Genomic DNA, 23,313 nt, shown 5'->3' with positions numbered 1-23,313 from the left:
TACGTCTCACAGTCTCAGCATTTTGGTTGACTTCGGGGTGGCCTAGGGCTAAGTGGTAGGGTGGCATCGCACCGATTGGGAGGTAGCCCAGTATCAGCCTAGGCGGGCACCGCCGATGATGGTGATCTTGTGGTTCCAGGTGTACACGCTCTACAGAGTTGATCGATCTATATGTATAGCCGTGTCTTCAGATATGGACATTCCTATGACCTACGCTTCCCTTGATTAGTGAGTGGAGTCCTTTCTTCTCTCCCCCTAGGTTCTTGTGTTGGTTTTTGGCCTTGGCCGATGAGGCAAGGTATGAGCAGGAATCGTCCTTGTCGCCTAGAGAGTGTGAGAGTGGTGAGATGTGTGTGATGGGATGGGTAAAAACTTGATGAATTATTATTATTAAAACTTGACATACCCGAATAGGAGACTACAGCCACAAATAGGTCTTTTGCTCTACCCTTGCATTCCACTACCACAAAGCAAACGTAAAGCATAGGGTGGGAGCCAGTGGCTAGTACAAATCCTACTGATAATTGTTTGATAGGTTCTGAGCCCGAGTACGACTACTAGGGACACGATTGGGAAGATTAGAGGTCTTGTTTCTATGCTCAAGTTTGGTGGAGAAGATGTAATCGACGTCCGCTGCCCTTCTACTTGATGCTGTTCTGGATGCTGCATGCTCTGAGTGATTCTGCCAAGTGGCGATTTAATAATGAGTAAACCTTGCTATATGTACTCTCTTGAGATAGGTATTCAATGTATGACTGTGATATCAACTATTATTCGATAATGTGATGGGATGATCACCTGGGACTATCACGTTATACTTCAAATCTGTGGATTTCCCTTCGAGGAAATCGGGATCATTTCAGCCAACCTCCTCACGACCCGTAGGGGACTCGCGCCCGTCACTCGCGTGCAGGTCGGGGGCCTCCAGCGCGTCGTCGTGCAACCCCCGGGAACATGCCGAGGATCGCCGCATGAGTGTACCACTAGGGAGGGGGCCAGCCGTCGCTGATGCTAGGGTCGAGGAGGAGCAGGCATGGCCGTCGGGGCGAGGGCGAGCATGGCCACCATGGCGTGGGCCGCCGCGGCTGTCGTGGCGTGCGCGAGCACAGCCGTCGGGGCACGGGCAGCCACGGCTGCCGTGGCTCCGGGCGAGGCAGGGCCAGGGCCAGGGCTCGGTTCGACTCGGGGCAGGGAGGGGCGGCACACCGGCGAGACCGCCGGCAAAAGCGGGGCGGAGGAGCGAGGAGCGGTCGAGGCTGCCGGGGCTCGGCTCGTGGCGGCAGTGGGTCATGGCGCGGGCGGCTTGGGGAAGGAAGTGAAGGGAAAAAAGAGAAAGAGGCAGGGGTATTAAGGACATTTCTCCGCTCTTCTCTCTCCTCCAAACCTAGAAATGAACATTTTTATTGAGCGTGGTGTCCACCAGCAAATTTGACAATAAGCAAAGTGTCTATCAGTAAACTGCTCCATTTTATATGTCCAGCAGCACAAGAGTGGTCACTTTCAGTGTCCCGTAGCCAATTTTCCCTATTATTAAGGTCACCCATCCGTATTACGGGCAAGTTCACATACATTACAACAAAAAATTTAACTTGGCCCCAAATGGTAGCAGTTTGGTGGTGGTGTGGATCACCATACGCACATACTAAACGAAACTTCTTCAGTGTTTGCTTATCTACACACAAAGCGTGGAAGAGGTGATAACTAGCAGAAACTACATGAACTTTCTACGTCTTGCGTGGAGAGAAGCCAGAGGCCAGTTCAGCTTTAGTGGACGAATAGTGTACATTAGTTATGAGATCTTCGAATAATGGACCAATGACGAATAGTGGCCTTGAGTTTAGCTTTGGAAAAGTCCACATTATCTTTATTAACTTTCACGAAAGTCCATTTTTCCTCCCCAAACTCTAAAACCGGGCAAAACACATCCCTCAACTTTTAAAACCGTTCATCTTACCTCCCAGACCCTGTTATAAGCGGTTTTGAAGGTGGTTTTGTCTTTTTCTTTTTTATTTTTTCGGCTAAATCTTTAAAAAATCATAGTAAATCACAGAAAATCATAAAATAGAAAATTTAATTTTGTTGGACTCCACATGAGTAGATCTACACAGTGAACATATAATATGGTATGCTTTAGTATAAAGTTTTTGTTGTGGCTTTAGATCTATACTTTTCTATAATTAAATGAAATAATTTATATATGCAGTTTCTATGGTCCAATTATGGTGAAATTTGGATGGTGAACTAATTATTGTATGCTTAAACTATAGTAAAAATTTTATACTCATTGGATCATGTATAACTTAGTTATAGATTTTATTTAGGTTTATGCTTGTTAAATATAAATAAATCTATAAATAAGCTATACATGATTGAATGAGTATAAAATTTTTACTACAGTTCAACCATATAATAATTATCTCACCATAAAAATTTCATCACAATTGGACCATAGAAACTACAGCTATGAATTATTTTAATTAATTACATAAAAACATAGATCTAAAGCCACAGCAAAAACTTTGTACTAAAGCATATCATATTATATGATCAATGTGTAGTTCTACTCATGTGGAGTCCAACAAAATTAGATTTTCCATTTTATAATTTTTCGACAAAACCGCCTTCAAAACTCCAATAACGGCATCAAGAGGTAAGATGAACGATTTTAAAAGTTGAAGGTGATGTTTTGCCCGATTTTAGAGTTTAGAGAGAAAAAATAGACTTTCACGAAAGTTAAGAGGGTTAGTGTCGACTTTTTCCATTAGCTTTAGTGGACAAATAGTGCACCAATGACGGGACTAAACCTTCAAAGGAACGTGATCGAACAGTGCACCAGTGACTATTAGTTATGAGATCTTCGAAACCAAGCGCCCATGTCTCAACGCATCCGCCTGGGCTACTGTCTCAACATCAACGTCAGAGGCAACGAGCCATGTTATACCTGCAGTGTGCTTCATCTTAGAAAAACCCGCTGCAGCTGCCGAATAGATGGGGCTGCGGTGAAGAAGTGGATGTATACTACTGGCCTCAACTCAATTTTGTGTACTTGGATCGTGAGATCAACAGTTACTACCGCCAGCGTTGGGCTTGGCTTTAGCTATAAATCTGTTGGGGCAAAATGCAGGACCAGATTTTTGTCTTAAAACATTGAACTGACGAGCCTCAATTGTGTTGCAGCTTAAGTCATATTCTCAGTCAGCTGGGCAAAAGTGTAGCAACAGTAGAATTGCAAAGTCCAGATCTACGACACTAACACAGCATGCTCATACATACTTCATTTAGGATTTATAACTAACCTATGTCATCATTGCATAAATTACACTACAAAGTCACCCACGTGCAGGAGAAACTAAGCACTGCACGGCAAGGGGCTTAAAGCATTGCAGAGACTGCATCTCCCTGCAAGCTCCAAAAGCATCACATTCACCCTCTCTTTCGCCTTCCCTGAAACATATTTACAACTGATGAGCCCCGCAATACACATTCTTTGTAGATGCACATAGGGGCATGGATGAACTCAGTGGAGTTGTCTCTTACCGAGCCCACATAATCGTCCATAAGGGACTGCCGTCGCCTCTTGAATGAACTCAATGGAGTATTATCACCTTCTGAATTCCTTAGTGCTGCTCGCTTTGTTGGAGTCATGTTCTGTTGATATCAAGTTTGAGGTCAGATCAAATAGCACCAGCAATTAACATCAGTATTTGCAAACCCTACAACACTAGCTAGGTCTTTAACGACAGAATGCGGAGCTGCAGAATGATGATGGGTAGTGAATAAGTTTAGGATTTGCCTTAGCAAGCCTTTTCTCCTTCCTTGCCTGCCTCTCTTGCTCATCATATTCTTGATTTTCTTTCTCAACCAGTCGGATAAGGGTATCACACCGCCTAGCCAACTCTTGGGTAGTTCTGGACTTCACAAACCAATCAAATCGGAACAAGGGAGACATACGGAAGGCAGCTTTCAGTTCATCCCAGTTTCCATATCCAAGTTTGTGCACCATGCAAAGCTGAAACATAACACCAGCTTAGTAGCCATATCATGTACTCAAATACATAAATCCACATAATATGGTGAGAGAGAACATACCATAAAGCGGTCACATTCCTCATTATAGAACTTCCCTTTATTTTGGCCATACTGAATTTTCAACTCTAACCATGGGTTTTTGTAGCGGTCTAGCTTCTTCCCAATGGCCTTCATAATCTCATCCTTGCGGGATATCCTTGCTTCCCCCCTTTCAATATTTTTTATAATTCTATCATAATCTGGTTGAACAATGATCAACATACACAATCTGTTAGATTGTAAAGTTTGATCTCCAGTATGCAAACAGTTGCTTTATTAAAAGATTATAATGATAAAAAGAAAAACTATTACATTGTGAAATGTTTTTCATGAAATAGATAATTAAACTATTTCCTTTAACTTGTCAGTCCAAATTAGAGATTTGAATCTGCAGTTATATATGTTAGTCGCTGAATTCTCACTCTTGGTAGTAGGAGAATTCTTACTCTCATCGAGAGAGGATGACACTAGGAGTTGGGGCAATTTTCTTGTCTATTTCTCACACAAGCTCACACAAATGCCATACCAACCTGAGGGGTTGGAGTTACATATTTATAGCTGCTAGGCAGCCAAGCATATGCCAAGATGCTAGTCTAAGATGCTAGTCTAAGATGCTAGTCTAAGATGCTAATATGCTGTCCTAATATGCTGTCCTCTAAGATGCTGTCCTAGATGCTAGTCCTAGATGCTAAGATGCTAGTCAAGGGTGCTGTGCTATCCTTGGCACTTGGCAGCAACAGCAGTCCCCTCCTTGTGGCAGCAGTACAGCCAACAGCCCCACAAAGCAGCACAGAGACTTATCCATCATTCTCCCCCTAAGTCTTTTGCGTCGTCTTGTGGGGGAGTTGAACCATCCCGGTCCTGGAGCAGAGCTCAAGGAACTTGATCCTCCCAAGGGGCTTGGTGAGCAGGTCCGCAAGCTGATCCTTGGTGTTGATATAGCTCGCCTTGATGCTCCCTTCCTCCAAACAGCCTCGGATGAAGTGGTACCTCACCCGGATGTGCTTGCTGCGTTCGTGGAACACGGGGTTCTTCGCCAGGGCTAGAGCGGACTTGCTGTCCACCCTGAGCTCCACCGCTCTAGTGTCTCTGCCGAGGAGATCACCAAGCAGTCGAGCGAGCCAGAGCGCCTGAGTCGAAGCGGTGGAGGCCGCTATGTACTCGGCCTCGCAGCTGGACAAGGCCACCACCTGTTGCTTGACCGACTGCCAGCTAACGAGGCACTTGCCGAGGAAGAAGAGGATCCCGCTCGTGCTCTTGCTGGTGTCGATGTCGCCGGCGTGGTCGCTGTCGCTGTACCCGACGAAGTGTGCCGCCCCAGGGCACCTCGGGTAGTAGAGGCCGTGGTCGAGAGTCCCCGCAACATAGCGGATGATCCTCTTCACAGCCTGCTGGTGCTCCGTCGTCGGTCGCTGCATGAACCGACTAACGTAGCCGACGGAGAATGCCAAGTCCGGCCGTGTGTGGGCGAGGTAGCGAAGGCTCCCCACAAGACGCCGGTACTGCGTAGCGTCCACCTCCTCCGTCGTGCTGTCGCGGCTTAGCTTCAGCCTCTCCTCCATCGGAGTGAGAGCTGGGTTGCAGTCGGTGAGCCCAGCTAGCTCAACGACGCGCTTGGCGTAGGCGGTCTGTCGAAGCGTGATCCCAGAGTCATCCTGGTGTACCTCGATTCCCAGGTAGAAGGAGAGGCCCCAGGTCACTCATCTGGAAGGTGGCCTTCATCTCTTCCTTGAATGCCGCCACCTCCGCATCCTTGGTGCCGGTGATCACCAAGTCGTCGACGTAGACACCCACCAGCAGGGCATTACCTCCATTGCCTCGTCGGTAGATGGCCGCCTCGTGCAGGCTTTGCTCGAAGCCCATCCCCTTTAGCGTGGAATCCAGCTTGGCATTCCACGCCCTCGGTGCCTGCCGCAAGCCATAGAGGGCCTTGCGCAGGCGGAGCACCTTGCCCTCCTTGCCGAGGATCGCAAATCCCGGCGGCTGGTGCACGTAGACCTCCTCCTTCAAGTCGCCGTTAAGGAACGCCGACTTGACGTCCATGTGGTGAACACGCCAGCCCTCCTGGGCAGCTAGCGCAAGGAGGAGTCGCACGGACTCCATCCGTGCCACGGGAGCAAAGGCGTCGTCGAAGTCGACCCCCTCCTGCTGCACGAAACCTCGTGCCACCAAGCGAGCCTTGTGCTTGACGATGGCACCGGCTTCATCCCTCTTCAGCTTGTACACCCACTTAAGGGTGATCGCGCGATGACCACGAGGAAGGTCAGCAAGCTCCCAGGTGCGGTTCTTCTCAACCGCATCCATCTCCAACTGCATCGCGGCGCGCCATGCCGCGTGTCTCTCGGCCTCTGCGAACGACCGAGGCTCGCCGTCGTCACACGCAAGGTGCAACTGCGCCTCCAGGTCCTCCAGGTCGTGAGGCACCAGTCCCGGCACCGGCTGGTCGCCGAGAAGGTTCTCCACCGTACGGTACCGCAACGGCTCACCGTCGTGGTACGCGTCGACGCGCTCCTCGTCGTGAGAGAGCGAAGTAACGAGCTCAACCGGGCCGTGCTCGACACGAGCTAGTGGTGGAGTAGACGTGCCCGGAGTGGTGCCTGTCGGTGCTGGAGTGCGTGGCGTTGCCGGCTGTGGTGGAGCCGGCGAAGAGCTCATCGCAGCCGAGGTCCTGGCTGGAGAGCGTGGTGCTGTCGGAGTAGCAGGTGCCGGGGTCGGTGGAGGCTCGGAGACTGGGGTAGACGAGCTCGCCGAAGAAGAACTGCCTACTCCCCCAGTTCCCTCGAAGTGGACGTACTCGACAGTGAAGTCGTCGTACGTCGGAGCTGAGCCGTCGTCCACTGCCTTGTCCCACGCCCATCCTCGCCCTTCGTCGAACACAACGTCGCGCGCCGTGCGCACACGCTGTGTCTTCGGGTCGAGGATGCGGTAGGCCTTCGAGCCCTCCGCGTAGCCGATGAACACTCCCGGAGTGCTCCTGTCGTCGAGCTTGCTGATGTGGCCAAGCTCCTTGGCGAATGCGAGGCAGCCGAAGACCCGCAAGTGGGAGACCGCCGGCTTGCGCCCATGCCAAGCCTCGTACGGCGTCCTGCCGTCGAGCGCCTTGGTAGGCGAGCGGTTGAGGATGTAGACGGCCGTCACCACCGCCTCTCCCCAGAAGATAGCCGGCATCCCCCTCTGCTTGAGGAGGGCCCGAGCCATCCCCACAACCGTCTGGTTGCGCCGCTCGACGACGCCGTTCTGCTGCGGGCTGTACGGCGCGGAGTAGTGGCGCTGAATGCCCTCGTCAGCGCAGTACGACGCGAATTCAGCCGCCGTGAATTCGCCGCCGTTGTCGGTGCGCAGCACGCGCAGCTTGCGGCCGCACTCCGCCTTCGCAGCAGCCTGCGCGCGTCTGATGGCGTCCGCAGCCTCTCCCTTGCTGCCGAGGACCATCACCCACATGTAGCGGGAGAGGTCGTCGACGAGCAGCAGGAAGTAGCGTCGTCCTCCCGGTGTGGCCGGTGTCACCGGGCCACACAAGTCCCCGTGCACGAGCTCGAGCCTCTCCTTGGCTCGAAAGCTCGCCCGCTGGGGAAAGGGGAGTCGCCTCTGCTTCGTCAACACGCAGACGTCGCAGAGCTGCTCCACATGGTCGAGGCACGGCAGGCCTCGCACCATCTCCGTGGCACTGAGCCGCTTCAGGGCCTCAAAGTGAAGGTGCCCGAAACGCTCGTGCCACTGCCACGCCTCGTCGTCCCAACGAGCAGCGAGACAGAGGGGTTGTGCCACCTGCACGTTAAGGACGTAGAGTCGATTTGCGCTTCTGGATACCTTGGCAAGAAGGCGACGGCGACGATCCCAAATCCTCATGACTCCGTCCTCAACCACCACGCGCGAACCGTTCTCATCCAGCTGTCCCAAGCTGATGATGGAGTTCCTCAACGCGGGGATGTAGTAGACTCCGGTGAGCAGCCTGTGCTCACCAGACACGGCGGTGAAGATGATGGAGCCGACGCCCTTGATCTCCACGCCGGAGGCATCCCCAAACTTGACGGAGCCTCGGACGCTAGAGTCAAGCTCGGTGAAGAACTCCCGTCGACCGGTCATGTGATGGGTGGCGCCGGTGTCGAGGCACCACCCGTCAGTCTTGTCGTTGCCGGAGCTGTCGCCGAGGAGGGCGTGTGCTTTTGGCTCGTCAAGGTGGAGGAGAGCCGCTGCGGCCGGTGCCGCTGGAGGTAGCTCGATGCTGGCATGTGCCATGAACAGAGCCGGCTCCTCCTCCGCCTGTGCGACGTGGGCCTGGCCGCGTCGTGGCTGTCGACAGTCCTTGGCCCAATGGCCAAGCTGGCCGCAGTTGCGGCAGGTGTCGTCTCGTGCCGGCTTGTGCCTGCCGGCGGCGCCGCCCTGGGCGCCTCCGCGGGCATCACCCTCGGCACGTCCTCGCGCCCCGGCCTGGGCGTCTCTACGCGCCTTGCGCGGCTTGCCACGCTTGCGGCCGCCTGTCGTGGAAGAAGGCTCCCCCTTCCTCCGGTCACCTTGGCTGGCAAGCCACTGCTCCCGAGTGAGAAGGAGCTTCCCGCCAGTGGTGATGGGCCCCGAGAGGGACTGTGGCTCATCGCTGTCGACGACCTTGAGGCGCCCTATCGCCTCCTCGATCGACATCGTGGAGAGATCCAGCAGAGACTCGATCGAGCGAGCCATCTGCTTGTACTTCTCGGGGACGCAGCGGAAGAGCTTTTCGACAGCTCTCTCCTCGCCGTAGGTGTCGTCGCCGAACTGCACCATCTTCTGCAACAGAGTATTGAGACGGAGAGCAAAGTCATCAACGTCCTCACCTGGCTTGAAGGCCAGGTTCTCCCACTCCTTGCGAAGTGCCTGCAGTGTGGACTTGCGGGCGCGGTCGCTGCCGATGCGTGCCGCAGCGATGGCGTCCCAAGCCTCCTTGGCAGTCCGCTTGCTGGTAAGCGAGAACTGCATCTCGGGCGGGACTGCAGCGATGAGAGCGTCCAGCGCCCGTCGATCTAGGTCGTAGTCGACGTCGCCATACCGGACTGCCTCCCACGTGCCGCACCTGGAGTTTTACCCTCATCACCGCAGCCCACTCGACGTAGTTGGTCTTGGTGAGGGTAGGCCACCCACCGCCGGGACCGACGTCCCTGACAACAGCCTGGAGCCCGTGGTAACCACGGTACCGATCCGGGGAGAGCCACGCTGCCTGTGAAGGCCGCGCTCTCCATCGACCCGTCGGTACCGATCCGGGGAGAGAGAGCCACGCTGCCTGTGAAGGTCGCGCTCTCCATCGACCCGTCCGCCACCGTTGCCGTGCGCGCCTCCTCCAGGAGCGCCACCGGCGCGTCCGCGCCTGTCTGGGCTGCCGCCGCGCTCATGGGCGTGCGCGGCTGCCCCAGGAGCGCCACCGCCGTGCGCGCCTCCTCCAGGAGCGCCGCCAGCGCGTCCGCGCCTATCTGGGCTGCCACCACGCTCGTGGACGTGCGCGGCTGTCCACTGCGCCGCCCGCGCTCGCGCTGCCTCCCTCTCTAGCAGCTCGAGGTCCGCGTCGGCGGTGTCGTCAGCGGAAATGGAGCTGCCGATGCTGCCGCGCAGAGCCTCGACCTCCGCCGCCGCCGCACGCGCTGCATTCGCCGCCGCCGCTGCTTCCGCCTCCGCTCTGGCTGCTGCCAGCTCCGCCGCTGCCAGCCTCGACGCCCTTGCCGCCGCCGCAGCGGTCTCTGCCGCCGCTCGCTCGCGTTCCTCTGCCGCGGCAAGTTCGGCCTCCTGCCGACGCCGCGTGCTCGAGGCGACCGAGCGCTGAGACTGCCCTGCGGACATGACGCGCTACCGGGGGGCTGCTGCGTGGGGAGAGGGCTGCTTCAGACGAGCTGGGAGAGGAGTGAACAGGAGCGGCCGGAGGAGCTGCTGCTGCCAACAGCTGGGGCTGTTGTGGGGCTGGGAGAGAAGATGAGCAAGAGATGCTTAAGCTACAGGATAATACGGCTTTGATACCAGTTGTTAGTCGCTGAATTCTCACTCTTGATAGTAGGAGAATTCTTACTCTCATCGAGAGAGGATGACACTAGGAGTTGGGGCAATTTTCTTGTCTATTTCTCACACAAGCTCACACAAATGCCATACCAACCTGAGGGGTTGGGGTTACATATTTATAGCTGCTAGGCAGCCAAGCATATGCCAAGATGCTAGTCTAAGATGCTAATATGCTGTCCTAATATGCTGTCCTCTAAGATGCTGTCCTAGATGCTAGTCCTAGATGCTAAGATGCTAGTCAAGGGTGTTGTGCTGTCCTTGGCACTTGGCAGCAACAGCAGTCCCCTCCTTGTGGCAGCAGTACAGCCAACAGCCCCACAAAGCAGCACAGAGACTTATCCATCAATATATTAGCTGTCTTGGAATTACTGCCTTACCACTCAGTTCTTTGTATCTCTCCTTGAAAACTTTAGCATAACGTTGAACTTCCTCTTCTGTCTTACCCTCCATTTCAGAGGATATACTTTTAATATCATTGCGACCATATTTCTCACATGCACGAATAAATGTGTTGAAGTCTCTCCTTGTCCATGATGCAAAACCCTGAAATTTTTACCATGACAGAAATAAAGTTAAGAGAAACGACAGTATAAAAGAGCAAGCAGAAAGGTACAAGAAGAAAGTTGATTTTGGTGTGCAGCATTATGATTCTAACCTCTTCTAATAACCGTTCCTTCTCTTCCTGCTCCTCTGCTGTCAAAGGCTCCAACTGATCTGAGCATCACATGAGAATAATAAAGTTAGCAAGATCCACTTGGATGCAATACAACCTAGAAAAAGCAAGAGAATACCTTCGTCTTCGCCATCAATGGTATCTTTCTTCTGGTTTGCTTGCTGCATCAAAAGTTTCTAATGTTAAGCACCAAGATTACAAGTGACAGATGCAAAACAATATATCGCAAAGTAATGAGGAAGTAATGTCCAATGGACTGGGAAAACAGGCACAAAAAAAAGCAAAAGTTGGGCAAACTAGTTACTTAATATCCAGTAGAAATTACAAAAACAAAAATCTGGATGAGAAATTACCATAAGGTACCACACTTCCTTTTCATACAATTCATTTAGCCTTTGGTTATTGAAAAACTGGAAATCATGCCTGACAAATTAAAATCCGAGTCAGATATAATTCAATAAAATGGAACCATTGATTAGCTTCCAAGAGAACAGGAAATTTACAAGTGGGGCATTCTTGGAATCCTTGGCTCCCTTGGCTTTGCTGGTGCACCTTGGCGAAGTGCTTGCTTAAAGTAGTCAGACTCAGAGTAGCTACAAATGACAGTTTAAATAAGGTCAAATAAGTATTAGACAGTGACATGAACCAAAAAATAAAAGAGGTGCATACTTTCTCTTCCTTTCTCTTCTAGGTGGCTCGATCCAGTTGTCACTAACAAGTTTCTTGAAATCAACCTTGTTTTCATCCTTCAAGCAATCATGGAGGAGAATTCAATTGGTATGAGCTCACTTCAAAAAAAAATACTCAACCAATTTACAGCAAATGAATTGAATGTTTGAATCATTACCTTCTCATCATCAAAATCATACAATTCAGCATCTGCATCAGAAAATAAAAGGTGTTAGGTAGGTAGACAGGAGACATAGGAACAGAGAGCAGGCACATACTATCATCCATCTTAAATTTAATGGCATCCTCAGTGAACTTTTTCATTTTCGCATCAAGTTCTGCTGTTGTCTCCTCTCCTTTAGCTATAATGCGGTCAATGTCCTCATCAGTTATTGTGCTGTCCTTAGAACTGAAAACCATTTCAGCACCAAACCGCACCATTTGCAGAAGGTCATCCTTATTGACAGCTTAATAAAAGAGAATGTTGTCAGAATAATCCATATCCAACTAGTAAAGAAAAATGCTTAAAACAAATAGCAACGGCAAATATCAAAACCATACTTTTCTGCTCTGCCAATCGTCCTTGCTGAATAACCAAAGCATCCAATGCTAGCTTCTTATATGCTCTCTCAATCACCTTTTCCTCGATAGTGTACTGTAATTGTGTTTGCATTATCTTCCAGACAGGTAGCAATATAAAATTTGGCACTACGGTAATTATTAATCTAGAAACAACAAACCTCAGTGCAAAAGCGGAACACTTGAACTTCTTTCTTTTGACCTATTCTATGTGCACGGTCCTGAGCTTGCAGATCCGCTTGTGGATTCCTGGAGGCACAGAAGTAGCAGAGACATAAGATTCATTCTTAGGGTAAGCAACAAAATTAGGTTTAGCATAACAACGTCGCATACCAATCACTGTCATAAAGAACCACAACATCAGCAGTGGCCAAGTTAATACCAAGGCCACCTGCCCTAGTTGAAAGTAAGAAAACAAACTTCTCACTTCCTGGCCTATTGAAGGCTTCAATGGATGCATCACGATCTTCTCCACCTGTATTTCCATCAATTCGGCAATACTGATATCCTCTATACATAAGATAATCTTCCAAGATATCCAAAAGCCTGGTCATCTGCAGGATGGTGATATGTCAGGCAAGGGAAAATTCTAGGATAACCAAGTGCTTATTGAGGTGCACTATGCACATGCTCAGCATCCATAAGTGGTGTCTGATATCTCCTAATACAAACTTGCTAAACAAATAATGCATTCAAATCTGCATGGCAGTTGAAAACAATCACCTGTGAAAAAATTAGGACTCTGGAATCACGCTCCTTTAGCTTGGGCAGCAATTTATCTAATAGAACCATTTTTCCTATGTAAATATCAAAAGAACTGTCAATAAGCATTCATAGAAATTCTGTAGAAAAATGTTTCAATTATGCAAAAGAAATAAGGAACATGATGTTACCTGCATTCTCAACTAGATGTTCACCAGTTGTGTAGGGTGGGCCAGGTTCAGCTCCTTGGAATAAATATGGATGGTTGCAGCACTTGCGCAACTGCATGGCAATGTTAAGCAATCGCTTGCGCTCACCACCAGCATTAATAACCTCCAAATCCTTCTGAAGCAGAGCACGATAGTACTGCTTCTGCATCTGAGACATTCCAACTTTAAGTATGGTTTCCTTCTTTGGAGGTAGACCCTTTTCTACATCAGACTTGAGCCTCCTAAGAAGAAATGGGCGAAGAACCTTTGCAAAAGTTGCGAGAAACAATTATAAAGAGTTCATTTTAAGGTACTCAAATTGATGATCATGAGAACTATATCCCAACCTTATGAAGCTGCTGGACCACCTCCTGTTGATCATTTTCCCCAGAAATTTGAAACCATTCATCAAAGGTCTCCGCAGAGCTAAATATTTCAGGTAGCAAGAAATTGAGGAGAGCCCAGAGCTCATGGAGATTATTCTGCCATGTAGCAGCAAATCAGACTAGAATCAGATTAAACCAAAAACAAATATGAGACAACACAGTTACTGAAGTAGTACTTAAATCATTATTCTGGGTGCACACACTATATAAAAACAATACTGGCAAGAGAAGCCTACTTGGAGTGGAGTGCCTGTGATGAGGAGACGATAATTAGTGTTGTAAATCCTCATAGTCTTCGATAGAAGAGAATTCTCATTTTTTATCCGGTGAGCTTCATCAATAATTATGTAGCGCCAGCTGAAGCGCCTCAATGTAGATTTTTCTTTGATTGCCATTTCGAAACTAGTCACGCACACATCAAATTTTCCAGGCTGTAGCAAATTGTCCCTTATATGGTTCTGACAAATAAGAGAAGGTCAGTAACATGGCAGTATAAGTTCCATAAGTGATTAAAGAATAGACTTGAGATTAACCCGCTCTTCTGGATTCCCCAAAAACTTCACAGCCCGTATGATAGGGCAAAAACGTTGGATTTCCTTAATCCAGTTGCCAAGAGTGGACTTTGGCGCAACAACCATGTGAGGACCAGTTATACCTCTGAACTCATGCAGATATCCCAGCAATGAAATAGTTTGAAGCGTTTTCCCAAGACCCTAAATAATAAAAAGTATACATTCAAAGTCAAAGTGTCAAACAAAACAAAATGAAGGACTAAAAGATGATCTTAATCAAGATTAACTACATGTAGCATACCATCTCATCAGCTAATATTCCATTGATACCATTCTCATACAATCGTATAAGCCAATTAAGTCCAGCCAGTTGATAATCACGCATCTTTCCTTTGATGCCTGCAAAGAATTCAAACATTTAATAAAAGTTTATTACATAAGACAAAAGGAACAAAAGATAAAAAGCCTAATAAGAAAACTAAAACCTAAAATTATCGGTTGGTTTCCATGAGAATGCATATCAATTCTTTTATCAAGAAATTGGAAGTAGTTAGGCCACTTTTTATGGAACAAAAAGGTGTCAGCGGAAGTGAAAACAGGAAACAACAATCAATTGCATAAATAGATGTTCATTATAGAATAATCAACAAACAAATGCACCATGGCATTTACTGAGTAGGAATAGTTATTGGGCAAAATAGGTCAGCGTTCATTTCAGGGTTCTTGATCATCTTAGTTACAAAACTTAAATATGAACAGTCAGTTATGGCCTTATGGGATAATATTGGTTCAGTTTGCACCTCACCCAAATCAGTATACTTAATAATATTGGTTCAGTTTGAACCTCAATCAAAGCACTCATTCACTTTCAAAGCCAGTACAAGATTCAATTTGCCTAGGTGTCAGGACAGATGACCAGCACGCTGTGCGGAAGGAGCAGGTGGAGCAGGTGGAGTGTGCTGTGCCGGGCTCGGCAGGAGGAAGGCCTGCTCGGCCTAGGAAGAGAGTGTCCGGGTGTTTGGGCCTCAGTGGGAAAACGAGTGAGTCCAGCTTGTATCGAGTGCGTGCGTGAGTCTGTTGGCGTATAAGTGCTGGCTTCATCCAGGGAAGGGGCATGAACATTGTAATCGAATATCTTAAACTACGAGCAAGCTTCGTCTGTTTCCGATTTCCTTGCTCTGCTGCCTCGCCTTGCTCTGATTCCTCTCCTTCCTCCAATTGCTGACAAATTGGTATCCAGAGCCTATCGTTCCTTGGCCGATCTATCCTATCCCCATCCTGGAACCCCACGAAATCATCCACGACCATTTTACCAGATTCCGCAAGCATTTCGATGCCATGGATTCCAACACCAAGCTCCTGATGGATGAGCTCAAGTCCGTGAAGACCCACATCGAAACATCCCTTGGGGAACGTATCAGGGAGGTGGAAGGTGTCGCTGGGCAAGCGGATCAGGGGCGGTGGAGTATTCCATCGCGGATCGATTCAGCCGGTTGGTAAGATGCAGCTAAGGTGTTCGATGAATGGAAGCCCAAGGTGGATGCGTCGGTGGCGGAGCTACGCTCGGAGTTGGGGGCAGTCCGCAAGTCCGACGCGGTGGTGGAGCAGTTGCGCGAGGAGATGACTGCCCTTCGCAAATCTGTGAGTCGTGTGGTGCTTGACTCGGAGCTGGCGACTTCCGCTGGTGTCCTAAAGTCCCATCCCGTGGTGGCCGCAGTGACATCATCTGCCGAGCACCCGGCCATCGGCCCGTCAGTTGGGCACGGTGTTGCACATCATCACCGGGGGTTCGAGTCCATGGCTCAGCCCTCGGTCAAGGGTAAGCCAACCATCCATCCCCTTCCCCAGCCTGCCCATCAGTTTGTCTTGCATCGATCTCTCTCTAGTTCTGCTTTGGACATGGGGGATCGGGAGATTTCTGGTGTTGAGGGCGCGCCGCATGAGTACCGTGCACATTGGGGACCTCAGTATTCTAGTAGCAAGCTACCGAAGATGGATTTTCCAGTTTTTGATAGGGAGGATCCCAAGTTGTGGCTCAGTCAGTTGTGACGACTATTTTGACATGTATTCTATTGAGCCCAGTCAATGGATTCAGTGTAGCCACGATGCGGATGACAGGCGCTGCATCTCGCTGGCTGCAGTCCTTAGATCCAATGGTGAAGAAGGTTAGCTAGGGAGAAGGTTTGTCAAATGGTCCTAGATCGTTTCGGTCAGGGATCAGTATGAGTTGTTGATTCGCCAGTTGTTTCACATCCGTCAAACTGGGAATGTTCAAGAGTATGCAGATAGGTTCACTGGTTTGGTAGATCAGCTCATAGCTTATGGCAAAACTACTGATCCCCTGTTTTATGCTATGCGTTTTGTGGATGGGTTGAGGGATGACATTCGTTCTGCTGTGCATATGCAACGCCCATCTTCTGTGGATGCTGCCTGTGTTCTCACCTTGTTGCAGGAAGAACTGGTGGATCCTGGGCGGAGGAAGTCCGCGTCCAAGAATCTACCCATGCTGTCGGCAGCCACCGTTCCTGATCGTGGCGTTTGGGCAGCTGTGGGTGGGGCTCAGGCTGATGACCGATGGCCCCGTGGCATGGAGGACAAATTGAACACATTGCGGTCTTACAGGCGTGCCCGCGGCCTCTGTGTTCGATGTGGTGAGAAATGGTCTCGCGACCACAAATGTCCTGAAGCCCTTCAGCTGCACGCTCTCCAGGAGTTCTGGGACATGTGCAACTCGGATGACTCTGAATGTGTTGATCCAGTCACCAATGAGGAGGATTCAGCTCAAGTTTTTGCTGTCCAGGTGTTAGCGTCAGTTGCTGCTTCTGCTCTAGTTCGCTCTATCCATCTTGAGGGTTCAGTTCAGGGCATTCTGGTGCAGATTTTGGTGGATTCTGGCAGTACTTGTTCTTTTGTCAGCATTGATCTAGCTAGCAAGTTGTCTGGTGGTCAATCTTTGGCAGTTCCACCCCGAGTCCGAATTGCTAATGGTAATATCATTGAATGTCCTCAGTTTTTCAGTGACCTATCGTGGGAAGTGCAGCAATGTCAGTTCAATTCAGCCTTCTTGGCTTTACCTATGCCATCCTATGATATGATTCTTGGCATGGACTGGTTAGCAAGTCATAGGCCTATGCAGATTGATTCCTCACGGCCAGACTATGGTTCGCTTGCAAGGGAAGTTGATGGCGTTACCAGAGGGTTCCGTTATCCAGGTGACGGCCTTGTCAGCTGAAGAAACTTCTCAAATCACTCTTGTTCATCCAGCAGTATCTGACTTATTGCAAGAGTTTGAATCAGTTTTTGCTCCTCCAACTGGTTATCCTCCTGCACGGCCTCTTGATCACGCTATACCCCTTATTCCAGGGGCCTCGCCTGTGCAAGTTCGTCCTTAGCACTACCCGCCTGCTATCAAGGATGAAATTGAGCGGCAAGTAATGGATATGCTCAAGGCTGGCATCATTCAACCGAGTAACAGTCCATTTTCTTCTCCAGTCTTACTTGTCAAGAAGAAGGATGGGTCGTTCAAATTCTGTGTCGATTTCCGCCACTTGAATGCGCTTACTGCTAAGGCCAAGTATCCAGGTACCAGTGATCGAGGAGTTGTTGGATGAGCTAACCCATGCTTCGTGGTTTACTTGTTTGGATCTTACAGCCGGCTATCACCAGATCAGATTGCAGCCGGGTGAAGAACCGAAAACAGCTTTTCAAACCCATTTGGGTCAGTATGAGTTCCGAGTCATGGCATTCGGTCTCACGGGGGCACCGGCCACGTTCCAGAAGGCGATGAATACTACCCTAGCCTCATTGCTTCACAAAGGAGTCTTGGTTTTCTTTGATGACATTCTCATTTACAGCCGGTCGCTTGAGGAGCATTTGGTCCACCTTCGGCAAGTGTTGGAGCTCCTACGCCGTGATCAGTGGCAAGTCAAGCGCTCCAAATGTGTCTTCGCTCAACGTCAGTTGAAGTATTTGGGGCATGTCATTTCGGAGCAGGGAGTGGCGACTGACCCGGACAAGGTTCAGGCAGTTTTGAGTTGGCCAGTACCATCTTCGGCTAAGGAGCTTCGCAGCTTCTTAGGGTTGGCAGGCTACTACAGACGTTTTGTGAAGCATTTTGGGGTGATTTCTCGGCCTCTCACGGACTTGCTGAAGAAAGGGGCTTTGTTCCTATGGTCCACAGTTCATGATGCTGCCTTCCATGCTCTGAAGCAGGCCCTGACATCAGCTCCTGTGTTGGCTTTACCGGATTTTTCTAAGCCCTTTTGTGTGGAGACAGATGCCAGTGGAACAGGCATTGGGGCAGTACTTACACAAGATGGTCACCCACTGGCTTTTCTCAGCAAATCTCTGTGTCCACGATCTCAAGGTCTCTCTACATATGAAAAAGAATACTTGGATATCCTTTTGGCCTTGGAACAGTGGCGCAGCTATTTACAGTATGCTGAATTTCACATTGTGACTGATCAGAAGTGTTTAGTTCAGCTATCGGAGCAGCGACTGCATACGCCTTGGCAACAAAAGGTTTTCACCAAGCTCCTTGGGTTGCAATATCAGATTGTGTATCACAAGGGCGTGGATAACCGTGCTGCTGATGCTCTGTCTCGTGTACCGGCACTGCAATGTTCTGCGGTCTCTGTGGTTCAACCGCAATGGTTGCAAGAGGTGGCTGCTTCTTATGAATCAGATGCTCATGCACAACAGTTGATTGCGAAACTGGTTCTTGATCCGACAGTTGTTCCCCGTTTCACTTTTCGGGATGGATTACTGTGCTACGATCAACGCATATGGATCAGTCATAATGTGGAGCTCCAAACTCGTATCATCGCTACCCTTCATGACAGTGCTGTAGGTCACTCCGGGATTCCGATCACTTATAGCCGTATCAAGCAGTGGTTTGCCTGGGCCAATTTGAAGACAGCAGTCCACGACTTTGTCCGTTCATGTCTCACTTGTCAGCAAGCCAAGCCGGATCATTCGCGTTTACCTGGTCTCTTGCAACCCTTGCCGGTTCCGGATCGTGCTTGGCAGGTAATCTCCATGGATTTCATTTAAGGCCTTCCAATGTCCGGTGGCTTTGACTGTATTTTGGTTGTTGTGGACACCTTCTCCAAGTATGCACACTTTTTGGGCCTGAAGCATCCTTTCACTGCTGCTGGGGTAGCTAAACTGTTTTTATCACAAGTCTACAAGTTGCACTGGGTTGCCCAATGCTATTGTCTCCGATAGGGATCGTATCTTCACCAGTCACTTGTGGAGGGAGCTGTTCAAGTTGGCTGGGGTTGATCTATGCATGAGTTCGGCATATCATCCGCAGTCCGATGGACAAACAAAGAGGGTCAATCAGTGCTTGGAGGCTTTCCTCAGGTGTTATGTCCATGCTTGTCCGCGCCGCTGGAGTTCCTGGCTGGATGTTGCGGAGTTCTGGTACAATACCTCATTTCATTCAGCTCTCGGCCGCTCGCCATTCGAGGTGCTGTATGGGTTTGCTCCTCGCCAGTTTGGGTTGCCGGCTGCTGATGATCATCCCATCTCTGATCTGTCTGAATGGTTTCGGGACCGTGATCTGATGACTCAGTTGGTCAGGCAGCATCTTCATTCGAGCCAAGCAGCACATGAAGAAGCAGGCGGATGAACGCCTGTTCCGAACAGCGAGTTTCAGATTGATGAGTGGGTTTTTCTTAAGCTACAACCCTATGTGCAGTCATCTTTGGCAGACCGTGCTAACCAGAAGCTGGCATTCAAGTTTTTCGGGCCCTTTCGGAATCATTGAGCGTATTGGGTCCGTTGCCTACCGTCTGGAGCTTCCTGCGTCTTCCTCTATTCGCCCTGTTTTTCATGTGTCACAGCTCAAGAAAGCAGTCGGTGGTCAGCAGTGTTGTGGAGAAGAATATGCCTCCTTCCATTCGCTAGGAGCATTCCTGAAAGGATTCTTCAACGTCGATCAGTCTTCAAAGGTGCGGTTCCTGTGCGCCAAGGACTGATCAAATGGTCTCAGTTGCCTTCATCTCTGTCAACATGGGAAGATCTGGACTACCTTCGTCAACAGTTTCCGCACGCTGCTGTCTGGGGACATCCTAGGCGCGCAAGGGAGAGGGGATGTCAGGACAGATGACCAGCACGCTGTGCCGAAGGAGCAGGTGGAGTGTGCTGTGCCGGATTCGGCAGGAGGAAGGCCTGCTCGGCCTAGGAAGAGGAGTGTCCGGGTGTTTGGGCCTTAGTGGGAAAACGAGTGAGTCCAAGCTTGTATCGAGTGCGTGCGTGAGTCTGTTGGCGTATAAGTGCTGGCTTCGTCCAGGGAAGGGGCATGAACATTGTAATCGAATATCTTAAACTACAAGCAAGCTTCGTCTGTTTCCGATTCCCTTGCTCTGCTGCCTCGCCTTGCTCTGATTCCTCTCCTTCCTCCAATTGCTGACACTAGGTTAAGTTTGCCTTATAAACAACGTCAAAATAATTTTATGGCAACAGAGAAAAACATCTATCTAACAAGTAATTCTTCTATCAACTTGAAGTAGTTATTAAAGCAAGGAAATAACACATGTCAAGGTAGTAACAAATAGTCAGCAAATGGCTCACATGAAGGCTTGTGAAACTAAACGTGTTCCCCCTGCACCGGCAAGGGCATCTTCTTCCTCTTTGAGGTACTCTTCGTCTTCCTCTTCTTCAGTCATCTTTGATGCATGACGTCCCCTACAAATTGACTGAACTCATCAACAAATAAATTACTCACAATAGACAGACATAAAAGAATATCTAAGTTCATTGAGCTAAGTCTTATGGTTCTGCATACAAAAAAGTGAGCAGCACTCCATAATATAATGATACTGAGGATTGCAGGATGAACTATTCAACTTAACAACTCCACTCTAATATTTCTTTAAGTCCATATCTACATACAAAATGAAAATATAGGAACACGTGTAAAAGGTGCAACAGATGTCACCATAATACAATGCTGACAATTTCAGTAAAATAATAACAAGATCAAGGGGCTCACAAAGAAACTACAAGATAGAAGATTCACCTATAAGCTTGAACAGAAAAAAATGGTTATATTGTGTGTTGATGCATAAGGTACTTCAACCTAGAATCACTTTGGTGATAGTCAAAACCCATTTCTAGTGCCAGACATTTTTTTATGCTGCCGTCATGATTGAAGTTGGGAGCATCCTTCATATAATATTTTAAACTTCAAAAGCGCTATGCCAAATAAAGTGCCAGCAATGTCCACTAAACTTCCAAGATAAATCATATAATCATGGCACAAACAAGACCAATGTTACCTCCCGCGTGGCTTTTTCTCGTTCGACTGACTTCCTTTTGCAAAGTGAGCAAATATTTCTGTCTGCTGAAGAAGGTATTTCAACCGTCCCTTCCCTTTATTGTTCTGTCAAAAAATATAGAGATCAAAACAACAGCAGAATGTAATATATTAAGTCCTATGTGGTTAATCCTGTGCAAACCATGCAATTGTATATGAGGATCCATTTAAAGAAAGTACATACCATGTCAGCATCAATGGCAGCATTTTGAGTATCTAGTATTTCTTGGATTTTCTGCTTCTTCATCTTCTGGAGTTCTTTTAGCCTTGCTTTCTCACGCTTCCCAACCACTGCATCAGTCTGCGACAGAAATGGTTAGGGGCAAAGAAATGTAAAATTGTCACTACTGAATTGTAGGGCATGATAAACAAAGGGTCCCCTCGACACATTAAACTCAGAACTAGAGATATATCTATTTACCAATATTACTAACATCTTTGTATTATGGAAGAACCAGGCAAATGAGAAAAAAATAAAGTAGTACTTGCAACAATAACAAAACAAACAAATTAACAGAGGCCGTATATCTAGCAATGACTGGAAGGCAGATTATTCTGAAACTATGAGGTCAAGTAATTTTTCAAATATTAGTATATATATTTCCAAAGCCCTCGTTAAACCGAATCTCTAAAAATGTGATTAAAGCACCCAAACCCTAACCTCCCACTCACCTCGTCGCCATCGTCCTTATCCCTGGCAACGGACTCGTCGTCCTCGGTGGACTGGGACTCGTCGTCGACTTCAGCGGCGGCATCGGCACCGGCGTCCTCCTCGTCCTCAGCTCCAGCGCCGGTAGTGACGGCTTCGATCTCCTCCTCGTCTACCTCCTCCTCCTGCCCCTCGCCCGCAGCTTCCTCCTCCTCCGCGGGCGGTGCCGCATCCTCCTCCTCCTCCTCATCCCCTTCCTCGCCAGATCCGGAGCCGGCGGCGTCGGACTGGTCCTCCTCCTCCTCGGCGGAGGACGAGATCTCCTCCTCCTCATCGTACGTCACCGGCTTCGCCATTGGGGCGCGCGGTGGCTGGAGAGGAAAGGTAGGGTTAGGGTTTCGGGGCGGGGCGCTTTCGATTTCGAGTGCGGAGGAATGGGAGGTTGGACGATCGACCGGGGGGTTTCAAGAGTGAAACCGATTTGGGGACAAAGGGAGTGGCTTATTTAGGGCCAGTTTGGCACCGCTCCTGTGTGCTCCGGCTCCGGCACTGTTTACGCACTGTAGCCGGAGCCGGAGCTACAAAACGAGCTCCGCCGGCTTCGTGATCAGTGCCCAGTGAATAGTGAGACGAAAAAGTAGGAGGGAGAAAAACAGCTTTAATGAACAGTGTTGCTACAGTATAGGAGAGAGGAAAACGGCTTCATAAACAATACCGATGTCGATGAAAGCCGGAGCCGTCGGAGCTGAAACAAACGAGTCCTTATATGGGGCGCCTTGTACGAGAATTTTATACGGTTTTGTAGTCTTGACCATAGAGGTTACGTATTTCTGGTTAAGCCCTTGAGCTTAGAAGTCCTGTGCATATTTTTCAGCGAATGATTCATAGGATTTGAGATCGTAGCAAAAAAAATAACACTATTATATTTGGAGAAATGTATTCTCTTTTATGCCAGAAAACCATGTTTTTAAATATTTTATTACATAGATTGTTGTATGAATCGGTTATAGAAGGCCAAACCTATTTTCCCCTAATTTCTCTTGCCATGTTCGTGTTACAACTCACATGCATCTGTATTCATATACACTTATGAGATACTAGGCAGCATATCTTGATATTGATAAAGTTATGATACTATTGTTGACCATTAAATGAAACAGTAAAAACGAGCGCCGTGCTCAAACTTGAGTCTGGACTAAATTTGCTAATGCTTCAATATTTAAGAGTCCAAATTTAGTATTTAAAGCAATAATTTTAATTATTTCTACTAATATGAATTCAAACCAACTTTATCAATTTGGAAATACCAAGTACTAAATTCTCAAATGAATGTCTCTATCAATGGTGAAATACTGATATAAATCTACTTGATAGAAAGGTCAAAATTGATTTTTCCCCAAGTGCTTCCAAATAATTAATCAAAGATTAGTTCTTATTTCAACACGCTCAAAGGGGATATATATATACCTCCATTTAATTGACAATAGATTAGCAACACCATTGGTGATATATGAATCCTCAAGC

At 48.7% G+C, this 23,313-nt stretch overlaps 1 protein-coding gene across 1 annotated transcript; it reads right to left on the bottom strand.

Annotated features, from left to right (window-relative positions):
• Positions 1 to 3,131: 3,131 nt before the first annotated feature.
• LOC136449982 (probable chromatin-remodeling complex ATPase chain) lies at positions 3,132 to 22,263 on the bottom strand. The gene is made up of 27 exons (XM_066450227.1): positions 21,813 to 22,263; positions 21,325 to 21,441; positions 21,103 to 21,206; positions 20,413 to 20,509; positions 17,037 to 17,047; positions 15,936 to 15,940; positions 14,121 to 14,218; positions 13,841 to 14,020; positions 13,544 to 13,765; positions 13,269 to 13,403; positions 12,904 to 13,186; positions 12,734 to 12,807; positions 12,344 to 12,564; positions 12,172 to 12,259; positions 11,993 to 12,086; positions 11,710 to 11,898; positions 11,610 to 11,641; positions 11,432 to 11,508; positions 11,266 to 11,355; positions 11,116 to 11,185; positions 10,881 to 10,923; positions 10,745 to 10,803; positions 10,467 to 10,632; positions 4,090 to 4,268; positions 3,794 to 4,009; positions 3,538 to 3,648; positions 3,132 to 3,444 (listed from the first exon to the last, which is right to left on the bottom strand). The coding sequence occupies exons 1-27, from the start codon at positions 22,143 to 22,145 to the stop codon at positions 3,424 to 3,426; spliced, it is 3,315 nt and encodes a 1,104-aa protein (XP_066306324.1). The 5' UTR covers positions 22,146 to 22,263; the 3' UTR covers positions 3,132 to 3,423.
• Between the last annotated feature and the right edge of the window lie 1,050 nt (positions 22,264 to 23,313).

The sequence above is a fragment of the Miscanthus floridulus genome, chromosome 5, assembly GCF_019320115.1.
Source record: "Miscanthus floridulus cultivar M001 chromosome 5, ASM1932011v1, whole genome shotgun sequence".
In the NCBI taxonomy this organism is placed as follows: domain Eukaryota; kingdom Viridiplantae; phylum Streptophyta; class Magnoliopsida; order Poales; family Poaceae; genus Miscanthus; species Miscanthus floridulus.
This window is presented reverse-complemented; position numbering and strand designations above follow the sequence as displayed.

Excerpts from the sequence above, each read along its gene's own strand:
- LOC136449982 (XM_066450227.1), bottom strand. The coding sequence starts at position 22,145 with ATGGCGAAGCCGGTGACGTACGATGAGGAGGAGGAGATCTCGTCCTCC. Across the intron at positions 21,442-21,812 it reads ATAAGGACGATGGCGACGAG|ACTGATGCAGTGGTTGGGAA; the intron begins GTGAGTGGGAGG and ends TTTCTGTCGCAG. Across the intron at positions 3,445-3,537 it reads TGGACGATTATGTGGGCTCG|GGAAGGCGAAAGAGAGGGTG; the intron begins GTAAGAGACAAC and ends AATATGTTTCAG.